Genomic DNA, 20,436 nt, shown 5'->3' with positions numbered 1-20,436 from the left:
GTGAGGGGGGGGCGGCTTCCGGGGCGCGCGCGGGAGGACGTTGGAGGCCCCGCGCCTCGTGCGGCCCCGGCGGGGGGGGGCCGGGCGGGGGAGGGGCCGTGGGGGGAGGGGCGGCGGAGGGGCCGCTGGGGCGCGCTGTGCATTGTGCGCCGAGGGGCGCGCGGCGCGCGTGACGTCACTTCCGGGCTGGGCGCACGGGATGGCGCTGGGAAGGCCCGGCGGTACAATGGAGGCGGGAGGAGGAGGAGGAATTCCTGCCCTGGGGCTCCCGCCTGCGGCCCGCCGGGAGGAGGCGCAGTCGTGCGGATCGCGCCGTGCCCTTGCGAGCGGCCGGGAATGTCCCGCTGTCCCCGCGGGGGGGAGGATGGGGGTGCGGCGTCGCGGCGGGTCCAGGTTTTTTTTGGTCCTTTTATTTTTTTTCATTTTATTTTTCTGGCTTTTCCGTGGGGATCTTAGCACCGACGGCCGTACCGGCTGCTGCGTGGTGTAGTGGCCGCTTCCGTCTGCTAAATCACTTCTTACGACAAGTTCTGAGTCTCCCGAGAAAGTTCGAGATACGGGGTTCTATCTTAAAAAAAAAAAAAAGGCAAAACTTCTTTTTAGGATATTATTGTTTTTCTCAGACTGTAGGTTCTTGAAATTTACAAGCTTGTAGCCCTCAGATAGATTTTATTCCTAATTATATTAAAACTTAAAATAATTAAAATGAATTATTCATTTTGTTACAGGAGATGGTAAAATGGAACAAAAACCTGGTGAGAAGAAGAGGGGAGTGAAAAGACCACGTGAGGACCATGGCCGAGGATATTTTGAATACATTGAGGAAAATAAGTATAGCAGGTAAACAGACTTGATGCTGGGTAGCATTTTGTGAATGAGGAGGAGTAAAGTACAGGAGTGTCTATTTTAACATTGTGAAAATATGTGTAGCTTTATTATCTTTTGTTTGGTCTTTGTTTTATCAGGGCCAAGTCCCCTCAACCACCTGTTGAAGAAGAAGATGAACATTTTGATGACACAGTGGTTTGTCTTGATACTTGTGAGTAAACATGCTTTCCTTTGCTCTGGAAAGATGTGGTGTTATATTTTTAATCTTAATGCCACACTTTCTGAAATGCGGGGAGAATACATTTGTTGACTTTCATTACCAGGTAACTAAAAAAAAAAAGAAACTGTTTCTACCCATTTTCAATATACAGAGAGCAGAAGGATATGCAAGTATATTAGCAGCAGTAAGCTTGTTTTCCTACAAAGTCTGTGGTGACAGAATTCTGTGAAGAAATCTTAACCAAAACTCTTACACAGTATGGAAGCTTGGGTGGCCAAATGTAGAGTGAACATAGAACACCCTGAAAACAGCTTGAGAAAATAGTTGTCCAGCACTGCTGCTTCAGAAGGCTTAGAGAGTCAGTGGCGTAAGTGATTACAATAGTATGGTTGGTGAAGTGAGCTTCCTGCATAACTTGCGCTATATATGTACCAAGCAGTGGAGTGTTCTTTCACATCTTCTGAGAAATTGAACAAAATCTGGTAAGGCCTCCTGAAAAGTGACCCATTTATGCAGCCTGGGAGTTTATGGGGTTGGGTGGTGATTTGTGTAAGTGGGAAGACAGAGAATTCGTCGGCAGAGCGTAGACTTTGACAAGTACCTGCAAATGGGTTTTTTTGAGACAGATTATAAACATTACTGTTACTGGGATGTACCGTAAGAGCAAAGTTGACATTTGTATTCGTGAGGGTAAGTATAAGAACTTAGTGCAATATTAGAAAACTGGAATAAGTAGTGCTTGAACTTGTTGGATTCCTAAAGTGCCATGGAAGAAAAGCTTAACTTCTGGCATTATCTAGCATGTTTGTTAGTAGTTCCAGATGTTTTTTTTCCCACAACAAGTGCTTTGAAATGGAAGGCAGTATTAGTTTACAGCCACATAAACTGCTCAGTGTGCCATCCTTGACATTTTGGTAACTAAATCTCAAGTTTCTAGCTGCTAACCTGGTGAGTAGCCACCTCTGTGGGAGCTTTGGATTTTCCCAATGACTGAGTAAATGGCTGCTGTTAATTATTACTATTTCTGTAATAATAATAGTTCCTAGTGAGAAGTTTTCTTACTGGACAAACTTCATGATTTAAAGTGTTAACAGACTGTTTGGAGATAAGATTCAAACATAGCTTAAAGACTGAATAGGTATTCTCTTTTCTGCACCATAGTGATCCAGACATATAAGAGGTTTAGCCACTCTTAAGTACCTTTTATTTCCCATGTCTTAAAAGGAAGCTGTAATTTGAAATTCTGTTGTCATTTCTTGTTCTGTAAGTAACATGCAAAGGTGGGTTTCTTCTGTGTGATTTTATCTGGTTTTCACACAACAAATAAAAGTTAGAAGTACTAATGAGAAAACACTTGGAAAACACTGTTGCAGTTGGGGATGGTTGTATGCAAAAATCTTGTGTGTCACAGTTGCCAGTAACACAGGGCAGACTGCATTTGGTGTGCTCAGGCAGCGTGCAGGTTTTACACTAGAGCAGAACTCGCTGTTTGCTCCTTTAGCTTCTTTCTTGTAACTATCAAATAGGTTTGGAGCTTCATCTATGGATTCCTTGTTCTGGGGAATTAAAGTGCTCTATGCTGCATCCCATCTTACCATTTGGCATTGTCATTCTGAAACCTATTAAAAGATTAATTAGCAATTTGATGGTGTTCAGCTCTGAAGATGCCTGTAAAACCAAAATTCCACTTAAGCTCTTAGGTGAATTCATAGTGTAGGTCTTGTTTTTGGTCTGAAGTAGGTTCTCAGGCTAAGCACAGAGAGTGTTTGAATTAAACACTTGTGTTTTAATTGGCTTAATCTAATGGGACTCGCTAGTTTATTGTATTAACCAGAGACTATTTTCAGTACTCAAACATTCATGTTTACTTCTTAGCAGCCCTTAATTTTGAGGGTGAGCATTAAGAATACTTCAAAAACAGTACAACAGCACATACTGCCAAGAGCATGATGCAGATCACTCTGTACTGGCAGAAATAGGTAACCAACAAAGAAGACTCAAGTGGGTAGATAAGGTGAAATTCAGGGGCTTTTAAGCAGATGGAAAAAATAGAGGGGAAATGGGTGACAGAAGTGAAGATAACACCTTGAAAAATTGCTCGTTAGCTATTTTTTTTAAGATTTTATGCTGGGCTTCAGCCTGTGCCTCTGTCTAGGCATATGTTCAGTTGTGAGTTGCTTTTCTGAAAGCTGATGAGTACTTGCTGGCAGTTTTCTTGAATATCACCTTTGAAAGCTGACATCACCTTTAATGCATACAATTGGACACCTGTACGTTATTTTGTAATCAGAGTAAACAGAATGATTTTTATGTTAACAGATAACTGTGACCTGCATTTTAAAATCTCAAGAGACCGGTTTAGTGCTTCCTCTCTGACCATGGAAAGCTTTGCTTTCCTTTGGGCTGGAGGGAGAGCTTCCTATGGAGTTTCTAAAGGCAAAGTCTGCTTTGAGATGAAGGTGAGTTACTGATGCTTACAGGAGACTGTTTTGCATGCTTAAATATAATATTGTTTATACTTGTCACATTTCTTGGACTAAGTTAAAACTACGTCATGTGAACAAGGCCTGGGAAGACCTTGTCTTATGTGCCTGTGAAATGTTCTTGATAAAAGATGGCTCAGTTTGCAAAACTGTTGCCTCTTTAATAAGAACTTCCATTTAACAACAAAAAAACCCCAAACAAACAAAGCCCCCCCAAAAAAACCACAAAACCCTTCATTTTGTCTGAATGAGACGTTTGCTCTCATTTTTTAACCAAGAATTCTATTTGGGAGCTCATGCATCAACACTTGAAGAACTTTTATGCTCTCTAGTCAGAAGTTTGCTTGGACTTTTTGAAGAGTACAGAGAGCTTAATTTCTTTTTAAAAAGGGGATATAAATTATCGCAGCAGTCCTTTCTGTTTCCACTTATCTTTGAGTTTGACCTGCTCTGGGTAGAGACTTGGGCTGGATGACCTCCAGAGGTCCCTTTCAACATGATTAACTCTGACTTGATGCATTGAATGTGAGTATTTCGCAGGTAGTTAAATTTTGAGAACAGAAGTTCTCCTGAAGGCTAAGAACGGCAAAGAGCAATCAGCCTTGTAATAAATTGATTTCTCCAACTTGTGGATGAAAGAGTAACAAGAGCACAAAGCTTGAATTTTTTTTTAGGTTTTTTTTTTTACTTAAAACCATGTTAAAGGCTTCTTTGCACATGATGGACCTGTGTTCTCTTACTCTGTTTTCTTCCTCTAGTGCTTTGACATGTAACTTTTTCCATGAGAACTGGGTAGTGATCCCGTTCTTGCTGTTGCATGGAGTGATTTCTTTCTTTAACTTTGGGAGGCCACTAAAGTGAAATTAATGTCACTATTGCCCTGTTCACTTTCAAATCAGTTTGACCTGACTTAAATAATTGTGGAAGCTGGTAGGATACTGATGGATTTTTCACTTGAATTTGGTGAAGTTAGTAAATGCAATTAAGAAATAGCTGGTTGCCTACAGATTCCAGTGCTTTTAGGTGGTTTGTTGGGGGGTTTTTGTATGTTGGGGTTTTTTTGTTTAAATCTGGTTATGTTATTTGGAAGTTGGCAGTTTGCCCAGGAAGTCTGCTTACAGTGAAAAGGGATGAGTGTAATATTTGCCTCAGTCTGTATAAAGCAATTTTTTTTATCCATTGCATATTTTCTTAGCAAAGTAATTTAGTGTTAATCCCAATTTTATGGCAGCTCTTTTGATTTTTTTTTTAATATATATACATCTTGTTTGTGATATTAATACAGTGTCAAAAGGACTTAAGGCTTTTGGCCACTGAGGGGGACTGCTTTGACAAAGTGATCAAGATACATGGTATCTTCAATCTTCATTGCTAGGTCAGGAGATAAAACTATTTAGTCGTTGGCTTGTGGTTTCAGAATGTTTTATTTTTGCAGAAGGTGATTACTTAGACTTAGCAAAGATTCAACCAATGTGTAAAGGTTCCAAATACTACCTTTTGTGCTTCCGTCTTGTTGGTGTCTAATAAATATCGCTTACCTTTTGCTGAATAATTTAAAAATAGGTTACAGAAAAGATTCCTGTTAAACACCTGTATACAAAAGATATTGACATACATGAAGTGCGAGTTGGCTGGTCACTGAACACAAGTGGAATGTTGCTTGGTAAGAATTAAATGTTTGATTGCTTTTGAATTGTGTATGCTGAATATGGCTGAAGTTTTAAATCATCTTTTTCTGAAGCAGGTGGGACAAGCTTAGTGATTGTAATCTATGTGTTCTGAAAAGTCTTTATTTGGTCCTAGTAATAAACTTCCTCACACCATGTCCTGTAAATGACTCAAATTAAGCCATTAAGTATTCAGGCTTGTAAGGAGTTCATAATTTCAGAGCTAGTTCTTCCAGTGGTCAAGTATGGCTTGTGGAGAACATTATCGAATACCTAACAATTTCTGCTTTTTGTGTGGTGTCATAAGAGGGAACAGGGGCAACCCTCCTCTCTCCCCCTTCTTTTTTCTTCAAGGATGGGACATAGTGTATGATTTAACCAGTGAAAAAAAATTCATGGATAACTCCATTATCATTCTTTTGGCTTGGGGGGGAAATCCTAATTTCTGAAAATAGTTGGAAAGAAAAAAGTACAACTTCATTACATATATGGCAAATGGTCATAATAACACTGACAGCTCATACTTGTTGCTGAAACACATCTTTGTGGGAAATGTGTATGAGTTGGTATGTTCTGACAGCAGCAACAGCTTTCTAGTTAAGTACTTAAATTCCACCTGAGTGCTTATGTTTGACACTTCCTGTTAGCTTGTTCCTTGCAGCTTCATCCTCAGCTGTGGCATAGGCTGACTGTCTGCTAAACTCCCTTTAAAATGGGAGGGGTAAGTGCTACTGGAGACTAAATTCAGTCAGAAAGCCTTTCTGACTATGTTACAGTAGGTATACCAGTGCATAATGTGAGGTCTTCAGATTTTAAAAATACTTGCTCATGTCTTTATCTGGCAGTTCAGCTTTATTGTCAGGATGAATCTGGAACCAGCAGCATAAGGCTCTTAAAACTGGGATGAGGAAACGCTGCCGTTCCATCTCAAGTGAGAGTATTCTTGAATAGAAAAGTGAGCTTGTGTAACTGTTTAAGGTCATAGCTTGTTTTGGCATTAATAAAAATATTCTGAACGGCAGCTTACATAAGTAGCTGTAAAGTGATTTATTTCTAAAAGGTTAGGTGGGAATGCCTGTTTTTAATTAGTTTAAATTATTTCTTCAGGTGAAGAAGAATTTTCTTATGGGTATTCTCTAAAAGGAATAAAGACTTGCAATTGTGAGACTGAAGACTTTGGTGAGAAGTTTGATGAAAATGATGTGATTGGATGTTTTGCTGTAAGTTTTCACTTATTCAAGGATGTTTTTCCTCAAAAGAGAATATTTTTAGACTTCTTTGATGTGATAAGCAGTAAACCAAGTACTTATAATCATGGGAGCAAGACAAGTTGTTTAACATAGGGAGGTGCTAGAAGCAGCAGCTATTATCAACAGTGGCTGCTGCCAACGTGATTACGTATTCATAAATAAATGTCTTTAAAGCCTTTAACAAAAAAATCAGATCTTAATCAAGATGATCATTGGCAGTAACTCATTGTAAGAGAAAATTTGTTTTAGTTCGTTTATGATATAGCAGTGTTACAGGAGTTAAATGAATATAGTGAGTATAGTGAAGTGACTAATATAATTTCATAGAGTGAGGTACTTGTATCTAACCTGATGTTTTGTCTGAAAAACAGAATTTTGATGGTGATGAAGTGGAACTCTCGTATTCCAAGAATGGACAAGAGCTTGGTGTTGCATTCAAAATAAGCAAGGAAGTTCTTGATGGGCGACCACTCTTTCCACATGTTCTCTGCCATAACTGTGCAGTTGAGTTTAACTTTGGTCAGAAGGAGGAACCTTACTTTCCTGTTCCTGAAGAGTATACCTTCATCCAGAAGGTCCCCCTGGAGGATAGGGTCCGAGGACCAAAGGGACCTGAGCAAAAGAAAGATTGTGAGGTAAGTTTCTTCTTGATCAGAGTTGTTGAGATGGATGGATGGCAGTGGTAGACTTAAGCAGACTATTGTACCACACTCTGACGTTGTTTGGGAGCTTTAATACTTGGTATCCCATGACTGTTCACTACCACCACCACCCCCTGACACTCCTACATTCCCTCTCAGTATTCATTAGGCTTTCTGGGCTAAGTTACATACTAAAGAAAATCTTTGAACTAGTATCTCAAGTACAGAACTTGTCGTCATAGGTGGTGATGATGATTGGTTTGCCTGGGGCTGGCAAGACTACATGGGTTACCAAACATGCAGCAGCAAATCCCGGGAAATACAACATTCTTGGGACAAATACTATTATGGACAAAATGATGGTAAGTGAAAATACGACATTTGATTTCTTAATATATTAGAAACTTGGTGTAAATCCAAGGTGTCTGGCTGCTCTGGGATTCTTTTGTATCAAAGAAACTGGCTACGTGTTAGCTAGTGACTGTTAAAAGTCTTTTTACCTTGCTGAGCTGCTCATTTGTATGTGGCACAGCAGAATTCTAAAGCTTTTTGTGGTAGTATATAAAAAAATAGTCAGCTGTTGTTGACTCTTTAACGTGTTTCTATTTCTCTGTGTTACTGTTCTCAAAATAGAATGTTTAGCTGAAATTAGTATTGTGATGAGTATACCTTGAACTGAACTGTATTGATTCACCTAGAGTCTTCGTCTGTAAAGCTCTGTGCCTTATGGAGGCTTGAGAATTTCAGTTACGAGTTTGCAGCTATAGCCTTCAATTGAACAATCCATGAATTGAGGTGGAGAACATTTAGCAAAGAAAATGTCAACCACGTGTATCACGACTACTTTAACTCTGGAAAATCTCTCCGTAGGTTGCAGGTTTTAAGCGTCAGATGGCAGACACTGGGAAACTTAACACACTGTTGCAGAGAGCTCCACAGTGTCTTGGGAAGTTCATTGAGATTGCAGCTCGTAAGAAGCGGAATTTCATTTTGGATCAGGTAGAAACTTCAGTGAAAAACGGTTAAGGAAATCTGTTATAGGCTGTAATGTAGTAATTAACTGGGATTAAAGTTACATTGTAATAGCACTTTCACTTACTTACTACTCAGGGGACACAAAGTTGAGATATTACTACAAATGCTTGTCTGAACTTCTCTGGATTTATGGGATGTGGGAGGAATAGCGTTTTAACACGTGGATATGAGTTCGTAACTTTGCATTGTGCAGCATCTTTATGTCCAGTTATTTGTAAACTTCATTGCAAACTCTTGTAGAGGTGAAGTCTATACACCATAAGTTGACTTCCTTAACTCTTACAATGACAGCTACGTGTAGTAAGTTACTGCATTTTTTTCAGACAAATGTGTCTGCAGCTGCGCAGAGGAGAAAAATGTGCCTGTTTGCAGGCTTCCAGCGCAAAGCAGTTGTTGTTTGCCCAAAAGATGAAGACTACAAGCAAAGAACACAAAAGAAGGCAGAGGTGGAGGGAAAAGATCTTCCAGAGCATGCAGTTCTCAAAATGAAAGGCATGGAACATAATCCTATACTGTGTTTTAGGATGCTGACTATCTGTTTAAAGGATTAAGTAAACGTGAAGTCTAAAAAAAAATCACTTTATCTTAAACAGTTGTACTTAAACAAAACTGGAAGACTATTGTAACTTGGTAGGATAACACTATATTGTGTTCCCTCTGCTGCAGTCCTTAACACTACTCAGTTATGCTGATACGCTTCATGCAGATGCACAAAGCTGTCTTGGCATAAAGTGCCCTATATGAGTGATATATTTGGCAGAAACTGGTATTCTGAGTGGAGGCTTATAAAAGAAAAAAAAGATACAGGCAGAATGTTTTTGAGGTTTGGAACAGTACTGGTAACTCCATGAAGACCTGTTTATTTCTTTTGTCACTGTTACATTTCCTAAATGCTCAAATTATGTAATTTTGTCCCTATGCTTGAGGGAATGCAGGGGGTGGGAGGAAGAATGGGAGAAAGGTGATTAAATTGCAGCTTTGATTGTAGCTGAATGTAGATGCTGAATACTCAGTGTTTTTGCAATTATAGGGAACTTCACACTGCCAGAGGTAGCAGAATGTTTTGATGAAATAATCTATGTAGAGTTGCAAAAAGAAGAAGCTCAGAAGCTTTTGGAACAGTATAAAGAAGAAAGTAAGAAAGCTCTTCCGCCAGAAAAGAAACAGAACACTGGCTCAAAGAAGAACAAGAAGAGCAATAAAAATCAATTTAATAGGGGTCAGAGAGGACGTGGAGGATTCAACATGCGGGGCAACTTCAGAGGAGGAGGTGAGCCTAAAAATAAGGCTGTGAATTCTGGAGGATGCTGCTACTGAGGGAAAAAAGGGTGTAGTACTTGCATTGCAGTTATTATTTAGTGGGAATCTTGCTTTCAATTTCAGCAAGTTTTAACGTTTTAATGCAGAGTTAATTGTCCAGCTTGAATGAGAAAATTGTCAAAATCCTGGATTGCACTGTTGATTTTCAAGTAGGAAATATGTAAGACCTGAAGTAACTCTCTCCCTGCAGTCCCTGGCAATCGTGGTGGATACAACAGAAGGGGAGGCAACATGCCTCAGCGAGGTGGTGGAGGTGGCGGTGGTGGCGGTGGCAGCAGCGGTGCGATTGGCTACCCATATCCTCGCGGCCCTGTCTTTCCAAGCAGAGGTGGCTACTCAAACAGAGGAAACTATAACAGAGGTGGAATGCCCAACAGGGGGAACTACAACCAGGTGATGCTTGGGTGGGGAGGGGGGATTGACTGGGTGAACTACAGTACTTTGGATGAGGTTGGTTGAAAGGTTTGGTGGCTGTGAACCAGCTGCACACTAGGTTGTGGTGCTACACCACTGCCACACTGCAAGGCTTTTCTGGTTTAGTGCATGTGCACAGGGCTCTGAATGCTGTGTAAGAAGTGCTGATGTGGATGTGGGGGTTCCATGTTAAGGCTGTACCTCTGTCTTGTTAAAAACAAAGATTTCTAGGGCATGTATGTGAAGGCTTGTGTTTGGGATTTTTTGTTTGTCACGTGTCCCCCCCCTCTCCTGACAATAGTAGTAACTGTTGTTCGGCTTTAGGGTCAAGGTGTATCTTTATCAAATATTTAGGGAACTTTATGGAAATGACTCTACACAGTCTTTGTCTTGGTGTCTGGTATCAAACGCAACTGGTAAAGGTGCTAGCCTAGGTCTTACCTGGTGGAGTATCAGTGGAATTCATGAAAAAAAACTGGATTACTGAAAAGCCAGCAGATGGAGCCCAAGCCAGTAAACATGGCTCAAGTTTGCATAATACTGACAAACAGGAGAAATGAAATATTTTATCTACTAGTATCAATGTCCCTTTGTTGTACCATAACTTCTATTTGAAGTTCTGTGGGTTAGCTCTTCTATTTTCAGTTGTGTGACCCATATCCTTTTGTCTGATCAGATAACATACCCTTGTAGCAACTACAGCCTTTCCTAACTGAAAATAGACAAGCTCTTGTATTTTTAGTTGTCCTGGTGCAGTTTAGCAGCTGAAAATAGGGTGAGGCAAAACTGGATTAGCCAGCTTTCCAGACCACTGGCAACGACAGTTTGAGCTGGCTTATTAATTCTGATGTTCTCACCCCTTGTTAAAAAGGAGTTGCTTAGAGAGAGGAGGCTTTTGATATTCTAGTGGTTTTCAGGGAGGGTTTTGTTTTGTGTAGGTTTTTTTGTTTTGTTTTAACCCGAGACTGACAGCTTGAATTTGAAAGCTTCGATGTGGTGTGTGGTGTTTTGGTGGTAATAAAGATTGGTATTAGTACACTTCTGAAAAACACATATAGATGAAGTTGTTAAGAGCTGTTGTCCTCTTGCAGAACTTCAGAGGAAGGGGAAATAATCGTGGCTACAAAAACCAATCTCAGGGCTACAACCAGTGGCAGCAGGGTGTAAGTAGTCACAACTTTATCTTTTTACTGATTTTTTAACTTGAATATTTCAAAATGCTGACTGAAATAATTAGATGTGTAATCAAAACTGGATATTAAAATTTTCTAATGCTAGGTAATATCACTATAAATAGTTTCCTGTGCAAAACTTAATCTGGCTTGATGGTCTTGATATATCAAATATCAGCTGTGGCTTAACAGCCTTAATGGTATGTAGTGTTTGGCATCACATTACTGCTGTGAGGTGAGCTCATAACTGCCTTCAGTTGTTCAGAAACTTACTGCTATTGGAGAGGATTTTATTCTTCTCAAGTTCCAGAGGAACTAGATGTTTGTTAAGTACTTCTTTTTCTGTAAGAAATGTAACAATTTTGCAATTGCAGATTAAAACTAACTATTTATTCTTTATTGCAGCAATTCTGGGGTCAGAAGCCATGGAGTCAGCATTATCACCAAGGATATTATTGAATACCCAAATAAATGAACTGATACATATTTCTCCAAAACCTTCACAAGAAGTCGACTGTTTTCTTTAGTAGGCTAACTTTTTAAACATTCCACAAGAGGAAGTGCCTGCGGGTTCCTTTTTTAGAAGCTTTGTGGGTTGATTTTTTTCTTTTCTTTTTTTGTACATTTTTAATTGCAGTTTTAAAGTGATTCGTAAGAGAACCTCAGCATTGTGCACGATAAGAGAATGTGTCAGTATTTCAGGGTTCTGCATTTTATCTGTAAAATGTGACTTTTTTTTTACCACAACAAAAGTAAAACGTTGCTTTGTACCTGGTGTCTTTTTATTAAAGAATTTTCTCCTTTTTCCCCATCCCCCAATTTCTAAGAAACAGTCGTGAGTCATGTCACAATACGATAGCAGTGTTAGCAACCAGATTCGTACGGAGGCTTCTCGGTAGCCCTCAAATACCATGAGATTATGTAAAGCTCCATATTACACTCCATCTTCTCTATGAAGCTTTTGGGTTGGGAGGGGAGGAGGGGGAGGTAAAAGTTTCTGGCAATAACTAGGACTTTTTTGTAACACTTGGAACTCTTTAGGATGTTGGGGGCAAAGCAGAAACCTGGGGCTAAATAGTGAAGGTGGAGTGTATGTAGAAGCTCTTAAAGTTGTAAAACTCGGTTGCTTTATTTGTGGAGGCTCAAACTTGTGAAGGTACAACACCATAATTTCTTTTCCATTTGTTCTGCATTTTGATTCTGAAAAGAAGCTGGCTTTGCCCATTTCTTATTAAACAAAACTTGTTGTAAATCCAGTTGTCTAATGGGATCTATATGAAGTTAGCTGTGTGTCTGTATAACTTTCCCCACAAAATACTGTATACCTAGTGTGCTTGTAGTAGTTACTCCACCATTTTGTAAGCTAATGAAACTGTGAGTCACCCATTTTATATCTTAATTTTTAATCATGTCAATTTTCAAATGGGTGTATCTCCTTAGCCTGCTGATTCCTTTTCTCTTTAAAGAAGGTGGGTGGAGAAGTTTAACTCTAGACGTTTGTTTGCAATAAAATAAATTCATTTTACTCTTGTTTGGGATTGTCACCATCAAGGTCTAAAATCCCTTTAAGGCTATAAAGAGGAAGAGAATGTATGAAAGTGACGATGTTGGACAGTTTTAAAACTCATTGCTGTGTACATGCTCAAATACTTGTGTTTCTTTAAAATCTAAACTGGTAGTCGCTCTGTTAGAGATCTATCACATGTATAATTTCACAGTTTAACATGGTTATATGTATAGGGCAAAAGTCTTTGAGTTGGCTTGCATCATGTAAATCCACTTAACCTCTTTATTGTAAAATAGACATTAGGGAAGGGACTGGACAGGGAGTAGGATGGGAAAGAGGCTTGTCATGAAATTTAACAGAGAGCTTCAGTTTGTTTTAATTGCTATTATGTTCAGCTTTACGCTTCTGTAAAATTGTAGTGGCAATGTTAGCTGCTGACTTGTGTTTTAATGCCATGAGACAGGGGAGAGATGTCACCGTTGTCAGTGGGACTCAGCATACATGTGTGAGAACACGTGTCCCTGCCGGCACTGGGGCGCTGGGCTGTGCTGGCCGAGTCCTCGTGGCAGCGTACAGACTAGCAGAGGCTCCCTGGCAGCAGCCTAGAGCTGGAGTCCATGTAGTGTGCTGCAAACTTCTCTCAAATGTTAGTCAATTTCTAGTAGTCTTCAGAAGTAAAGATAAAGTTGTGTTGCTCTTCTAGCCTTTATAGCAGATGCATATTGACATTAAACATTAACAGCACCACCTCCTTGTTAATATTGCTTTAAATCATCCCTTTACTTTGAATGAAAAAAATGTAAATTGTCTTTAAAGAAACGCTATTTAATGAACTAGAAATTTGGGGAATTGAAACCCAAATCTGTTCTGCTGAAATGGAATTTTCTTTAGACTTGAAAAAAAAAAAGTTTAGTGTAATTAAAGTCCATCTCCCTTCTACCCTCTTCATGAGAACTAACACTTTGTATGGAGTGCTGATCCTTTGCTTATTTTGGTACTCTATAAAATGATATAGTCTTAAATATAAGAGCCTACACTTACTATGTGGTTGTAAAGCTTGTATTTCAATTCAAAAGTCTGGGATGTTTTGTGTTCAAGTCTTTGCCACACATGAAGTGTCTCAAAAGAGGACTTCCTTGTTTCTGTTAAAAATGCTCCTGTATGACAGAAGCTGTTTTGGTAACTTCAGCACTGGCTGTACTGCTCGTCTTCTGAGGAACAGAATTCAAAAAAGCTTTCGGACATGCACCACTGGGGCATGTGTAGTTCAGAGAGGGCACACAGAAACGTCCCAAGCACGTCCTGCTCATGATTTGTCACAGTAGAGTGGAGACCAGCACTTGCGTGAGGCTGTGCGTTCAGCCTGGGTCTGCCCAGAGAGACTTCATCAGTATAGCTGTGATTATTCATAGCAAAGGGATTTGTTTTGCCATGTGAAAATTGCTTTTACAGAAAAGCCATTACCTAGAAAATCAGAAATATTAAAAAAATTGTGGTTTGCATTTAAAAAGGACAATATCAAACTTGGCTGATGGCTACAGAAAGGTGAGGAAGGCACAGCCAAATGTTGCCAAAACAAGAGGGATGAGCCATCTGTCATATCGAGTGATTTCTTGCAGCTTACAAGGGCTTGTTTACATGCAGAAAAGTACCTGGATTACAGCAGCTGTGCTGCTGGCAGCAGCTGCGCAGACACTGACATACAGCTGGGTTTTGGGTTTGTGTTTTTGGGTGTTTTTCATATTGGAGGGCAAACTGGGTTTGCTTTTTTCTAACCGAGATGGTTTTTTTTCCTAATGGAGTACAAACCTGGAGAACCTTGGGCCTGGCAGTAGAAGCATGGCTTATGATGCCTGTGCAGCTCCTGGCAGCAGGAGCACTGCTGCTGGTGGTTCTCTCGCTGCAGCCCTGTCTGCTGAATCTGCCGACATCTCATCCTAGAACAGGTTGTAGCTGCCCTGCATCGCGTGAGGGGGCCACACACGTCTGGCTGCAGACTGAAGGCAGGTCTGTGCTGGGTATCCTGGGAGGAAGCGCCCATTTAACAACAAAACATAAACTCCAGTTGTATTTCTGCCTTTACTAGTAACAGTCGCTAGGATACGCACTGTGTACAGGGAGGTGCTTCCCTGACATGCAACAGTCTTGGCAAGGAGCTCTGTCCTGGGTCAAAGGACTTTATAAATGCACTCTTAGCTGTGGGACAGCCAGGCCAGGCTTTGGTTCTGGGGTGCCATACGCGATCTCTACCCCCAAACCCCGGCTCTGCTGTCGTGAGCTGGCCCTTCCAGTGCTGCACTGCTTCCTGTGCTGCACAGGGAGTACTTGGCAGTGCTGCCACGTGTGTAGGAGCTCAGTGTAAGTGGTGCCTGTACACAAGTTCCTTTCTGTGCCTACTGCAGGATAACTCTTAATCAGTGAAGACATTTTTAGACATTGTGCCCAATTTTTCAGATAGCAGAATGAACCAGTGTTCTGGCAATGCCATGTACAGTCCAAGCCACTTGCATTTAAAAAAATATTCATGGTGTAAGCCACTAGTTCGGGTATTTTTCTTAATTTCTCGCAACACTAGAGTGACGTTTTTAATTAGGAATAGGTGATGAAGTCATCTTTTAAGATTAGGAAGTTTCCTTGTTCATGACCTTTTGAAAAGCTAGGCCAGTGCTTTCTAAAAAGGCAACCTCAGACTAAACCACAAGAAATCAAACTGAGTTAGAGAGAGAGGTGAAGTACTTTGAGACTCCTGCAGATGTTTAACTGCCAGGGGCTGGGCTCTCCCAAGCGAAGAAGTGTGCATATACTGTATTTGTGAACTACCAAGGGAGGAGCAAGTACTGCTCGAGATGATTCAGCCCAAAGTGCTGTGGAGGACAAGGAAAGCTCCAGGATGTCAGAAAAAGCTGCTGAGGGGAAAGCAGAAACTCAGGAGCAGCTTTGTAAGTCAGGTGTTAACAAACTGGCTGTGGTGAACTTAAAGTAGCACCTCTCTCAGTCATGCACAGTTCTCATCCTAGGCAAAGCCCCCTGCCCCGTGCAGATGGAGGGGAGAAGGACACCTACGCTTAACAATGGCAGATAAGTGGTTAGTTTTGTGCAGCTTTTCTCCTTTGCAAGGCACGAGCCATCTCCCCCAGTGCAGCAGGCCCCTCCAGAGCCAGCCCTTGCAGGGAACTGGCTGAAATCAGGACTAGGCCAGCAATTAATCTGGATGCAACTCTTGCCTTAGTTTGTCTTTCTGCCAGTGCTGGGAGCGGCAGGAAGATTCAGCGATGAATCGGTTGCTATGTTGTAGCTTAAAAAAACTCAACTGTGGCTTCAAAAAGATGCTAAATACTTAATACACTGTCAACATCAAAAACAGAAAAACAAAGGCAAGTGTAAAAAACCTAGAAATACAATTACTTGTGCGGGTGACTTGATATACAGGTGTTACTTTAGACCAAGTTTTTTATTCCCCCTTCTGGTTTGGTTGACAATCTTTGATCTGCAGAGTAATTTTGGTCCTAGAAGTCACTGAAGTCAAAACTATGGGTAAGACAACTCAACCAATTTTTCCCTCAAACTTTTTCATGCTCAAAAAACTTTTACAACTTGGTAGTCCAGGGCAGATCCAACTTACACTAATGATGCGGGGATCTTCTGCCTGGTTAGCATGCAAGGACTGAAAGGGTACTTGTTTTTCTCAGTGTTAATTCCCCCTTTGCTAGGATCAGATGGCTGCTTAGTAGGACACCTCTGGTGACTGCTGTGGCATATAAATGCAAGTATGTGTTCTCTGGTCTGAGTGTGGCCTTCATTTATGTCACATTAGCCTATGTTAACTCCTCTGCCACTCTGTGCTCTGGAGGTTTTCCCCCAGGTTTTAACAAACACTTGTTTGCCTTAGATTAGGGAGGTCTGTGCTGGCACTTAACAGACCACAAGTTCTGAAATGGTGCTGATGCCCAAGACAGCTGCAAAATAAAAAGGCTCAGAATACTACTGAAGATCTCCCTGGATGTAAATGCATGCCTAAAGTACCACTGATTGTTTACAAGGTGGGAGATGCATGAAAGGTCTGATTCTCTCTTCGTAGTTTCCATGTAACCTACTCAGACACAGCTAGAGCTATATTTGGGCTCTGCTGAACTTTCAGCTCTTTGGGGCTGTTGAGCAAGCAGGTAAGATAAACCTTGTATTATAAAAGAACTTCTGTCTTTGTGGTAAGAAAGTAGTAAGAGATGGGGGAGAAGAAATGAGTGAGCCTAGAAGGAGGGATTTACTGCAATAATTTTTTCTGAAACAAATAACACTTGGGGTTTGCTCACATCATGCTGAGAAACAACGTTCAGAAAAGTTGAGCTACCAGAGGCAAGTCCACCTGCAGCATCATGTGCAGGTTGCAAGCAGCAGAGCTATGTACCCCAAAGCCTGGCACCCCCACATTGTGCATACTATGTCTTCTCCACTGCATCCTCCCTGCTGCTGTTGGAGCATCTGGGGGCCTCCAGCCCAGCCTGGGAGCATTGCATCGAAGGGAACAAGCAAAACAGGATGTTACTGTCTCAATCAAGGTTGCCCTCTATACCAAACTGGGTTCTTTCTGCCTTGGGGGTTTTTTCTGTCTCTCTGTAGGTTGTAGCATTGTAGAAATTTTGTTTCTGGACATGCAGTCCATCCTCCTGCTTGCAGCAAGACTGGCACTAGTGCTCAGGTCAGCTGTGGCTTTGTCTAGATGAAGCTTGAAAACCTGCAAGGGTGGAAACTGCATGACCTCTCTGGGCAGCCCAGTGCACTGCCCTTGGAGTACAGCAGTTTGTCCTGCTGCCTGGCCTCGAGCTCCCAAGCTGGAGTTTGTGGCCGCTGCCCCTGCCACGTCACCTGCAGCTATCAGGAGGCATTTGGCTCCATCTTTGTAACCGTCCTGCAGATAATATTAGGCTGTTACTAGGTCACCTCACAGCCGCCTCCTCCTCAGACTATGTCCAACTCCTTCCACTGTTTTTCCAGCAGGTAGGCAGTTGAGCTCCCTGGACATACCTCAGGAGCCCATCATTGGAGCCTCTATAGTTTTTCAGCATCCTTGTTAGGTGAGAGGCCCAAAGCTGGACAGCAATATTGGATACACTGCCTTCTCAGTGTCACATGCCGGCAGATAAGCACGTCCCTTGATTTGTTGGCCACGTACTTCCTGATGGAGCCCAGACTGCAGCTTGACTTATTTGCAGAGAGAACACTCCCCTGGCCCACGTTCAACTTGGCATCCACTGTAAGTCCTATCCTTTTCAGCAGGGTGGCTATTCAGCTTGCTGCTTCGCAGCATCTAGTGGACACTCTATTATGCAAGCAGCTACTATGTAAAAATAACTATAACAATAATAATAACAGCAAAATTTAAAATCTAACTTACTAAATAGATAAACAGTAAGTCAAGCACCTCAAAAAGAAACATTAGTTTTAAATTACTTGTGCAAATTAAATGTCTCATGTATTCTCCCCGTTTACTTTGGGAGACCTCGGAGAAAGCAGCCAAAATAGTGCAATAAGAACAATTTCAGTACTTATGCATCAGTGAACACAACACTTAAATATCAAAAAACACATTTGGATTCCAGGCCTAGGACATTCCTTCAATCATACCTTTTGCATGAACGTGCCTGCCCCTTTTTTTTCCAAAAGGTATCTCCTGTGTGGAGCAGGGGCCACCAAGTGCCACACCGGCTGCCGACGCTCAAGATGACTGGCTGGTTCCCGTATGTGGCTGCGATAGGAGCTGCTTCCTCCAAAGGAAAGGAGGAGGTGGAAGGAATCATTGTGATCCAGTGTTCCAGTCGGAAGGGCTGCATGCTGAGCCCAGCCCTGCTCAGCACTGAGAAAACTCCACAGTCTATTTGGCAGTGGTGGAGGCCGGGAGACACTTCCTGAAGATCAACATCTCCCCAGTGGCTCCTGGACATTCATGGGAGGGGGCCGCTGCTGCTGCTTCAGCAGCCGCGTTGGCACAGCCATGGGATATTTATGTGCCTCCACAGCCTGGCAGCTAGCCAGCCAGTCCTTTTTTTATTTTTTCCTTCACGGAAACACCCGTGGAAGGGGAACGAGATGCTCCAACCGTTTCTTTCAGCAGATCCTAGTACAGACAATGAAGAGAAGTTTTCAGGAGTGATCTTGCCTTTATAGATGCTTACTGCCTCGAAAGGTGTATTATCTAGCAAGAACAAGTATCCTCTAGTTCCAGAACAAACCAATGAAAATTACACTGCTGAAAGCAACTGAAGGGCTGATGGGGGAAGGCAGAGAGTGGATGGGCTCCTCCTTGAATGGTGGCTGTGTCTTCAGTGTTCCAATTGGTGTGAATCCCTCTGGAGGCCACCAGTAGATGGACAGCGTTGCTGATGTATCAGTAACTGAACTCCTCCAAAGTTTGTCCAGTTCACTGTCATATCATCCTTCGTTCTGCTGGAACAGAACACTGCTCTGAGGGAGCGGCTTCCTGACCATCTGGTAGGTGGCCACTCTGTGACCCATTTAGATGCTCTTCATATACATCTCTTAGAAGATCTTGAGAGTGCAGGTGTGGGTGACAAGAGATGTACAGACTGAGACATGGTGTCCCTAGCAGAAGGATGAATGGTGATACAGAAAATGGTGAGTAGAAATAAATGGTGACTGGCTTTTTGGAAGGGGAGTACCACTGTGCTTGTTAGTGGGGGTAGGAAGCCTTCTACCCCCTCTAGTGGTTCAAGGGGACTTTGTGAGGTGTAGGAAGAAAAGGCTGAGCTTTTGCTTTTTTCATCCATTTGGGAGTCTTAGTAGGCAGTTACTGAAGAAGATGGCACTGGGATACTACTATCAGAGCTAAGAAACCGAGTCAAACAAGTTCTGTCATGGCCTCCTCAGTGCTGCCTCAGGGCAACCCTCAAGAGCTTTATATCTTGGATGAAAGCACTATAAGCCCAGCATGTAACAATCACTGGTAGTTCTGGATTTCTTTGGGGGACCTGAACAGGGTACTATCCCCTCTATTTCGAGGAACAGGCTGTTGGCTGGCTTTTTTCCTCTGTACTTGCTCTGTGAAGGATTCCTGCAACAGCCATTTGTGGTAATGTATCTGCCCAGTAATAAACCTGTTATTTTTTCATCTCCAGCAATATTCCTACTATCTCAGCCAGAGCCTGAATGTTTTCTGACAGGGAAGGGGATGTTAGCTTCCCTTTAATCACATGAGTAACATACCCTAAATGCTCTGTTGGCGGGGATTGTGGGCACCCGGACTGTGAATTTGTTCAGATCAAGGAGCAACAGGCAGATGGGCTGAGTGGATCTCTCATCCTGTTTCCACAGCATCTGTGCAGTGTCACAGTGATAAGGTGGTGGAAGAAGATTTTTCTCACTGTTTTTTGCCACCTGGCAAAGGTAAAGGTGGTAAGAACCCTTGACCTGGATGTCAGAAAGCCAGAATACAAGCCAGAGTCGTAAAGCTTGTAAGTGAACTCCAAAGATCTGTCACATATGTATATGCAGGACTGAAGGCCAAGGTGTGTCATGGATAAATGCACATCGTGACCACCAGAGTTAATCACAAGCCATTTGCCATCAGCAGGAGATGGGGATCTGTTTTCCAGGGAGAAAACTCACATTGGCCAAGAGCGAACCTCCTGCTCTCTTTTAGAGCATTTGACAAAATAAACAAGTTTAAACAACAAGCAAAGCATGTGTTTCCTTCTCTCCAGAGCAGGAAGAGGGGGAACCTTTGGTTCTGTTAAACAGATCAGCACAATATACAGGCTGGATATTTTTAGAGATGTGGCCAGCCTAAAGAAAAGGATCCCTGCAGTGGTAATTGTTTGCTCCCACAGTACATTTTAGGTACTGCCAGTGGGCTCCTGGTATGTTCAGGAAAGCTGAAGATTCTGA

General features: G+C 41.9%; 1 protein-coding gene across 1 annotated transcript in view; it reads left to right on the top strand.

Annotated features, from left to right (window-relative positions):
• The window catches only part of HNRNPU (heterogeneous nuclear ribonucleoprotein U), a 14,961-nt gene extending 2,183 nt beyond the window's left edge, over positions 1-12,778 (top strand). The window contains exons 2-14 of the mRNA XM_017806693.1: positions 729-840; positions 966-1,039; positions 3,368-3,507; positions 5,095-5,194; positions 6,306-6,418; positions 6,820-7,083; positions 7,332-7,451; positions 7,960-8,088; positions 8,448-8,616; positions 9,155-9,394; positions 9,635-9,837; positions 10,950-11,021; positions 11,436-12,778. Coding sequence (XP_017662182.1) covers positions 729-840; positions 966-1,039; positions 3,368-3,507; positions 5,095-5,194; positions 6,306-6,418; positions 6,820-7,083; positions 7,332-7,451; positions 7,960-8,088; positions 8,448-8,616; positions 9,155-9,394; positions 9,635-9,837; positions 10,950-11,021; positions 11,436-11,489 — 1,790 coding nt within the window. The 3' untranslated portion in view covers positions 11,490-12,778. The remainder of the gene's footprint in view (positions 1-728; positions 841-965; positions 1,040-3,367; positions 3,508-5,094; positions 5,195-6,305; positions 6,419-6,819; positions 7,084-7,331; positions 7,452-7,959; positions 8,089-8,447; positions 8,617-9,154; positions 9,395-9,634; positions 9,838-10,949; positions 11,022-11,435) is intronic.
• The last annotated feature ends 7,658 nt before the right edge of the window (positions 12,779-20,436 follow it).

Source organism: Lepidothrix coronata, unplaced genomic scaffold (genome assembly GCF_001604755.1).
Source record: "Lepidothrix coronata isolate B3197 unplaced genomic scaffold, Lepidothrix_coronata-1.0 Scaffold16, whole genome shotgun sequence".
NCBI lineage: Eukaryota > Metazoa > Chordata > Aves > Passeriformes > Pipridae > Lepidothrix > Lepidothrix coronata.
The sequence above is the reverse complement of the archived record's forward strand: the minus strand, read 5'-3'. Positions and strand labels throughout refer to the sequence as shown.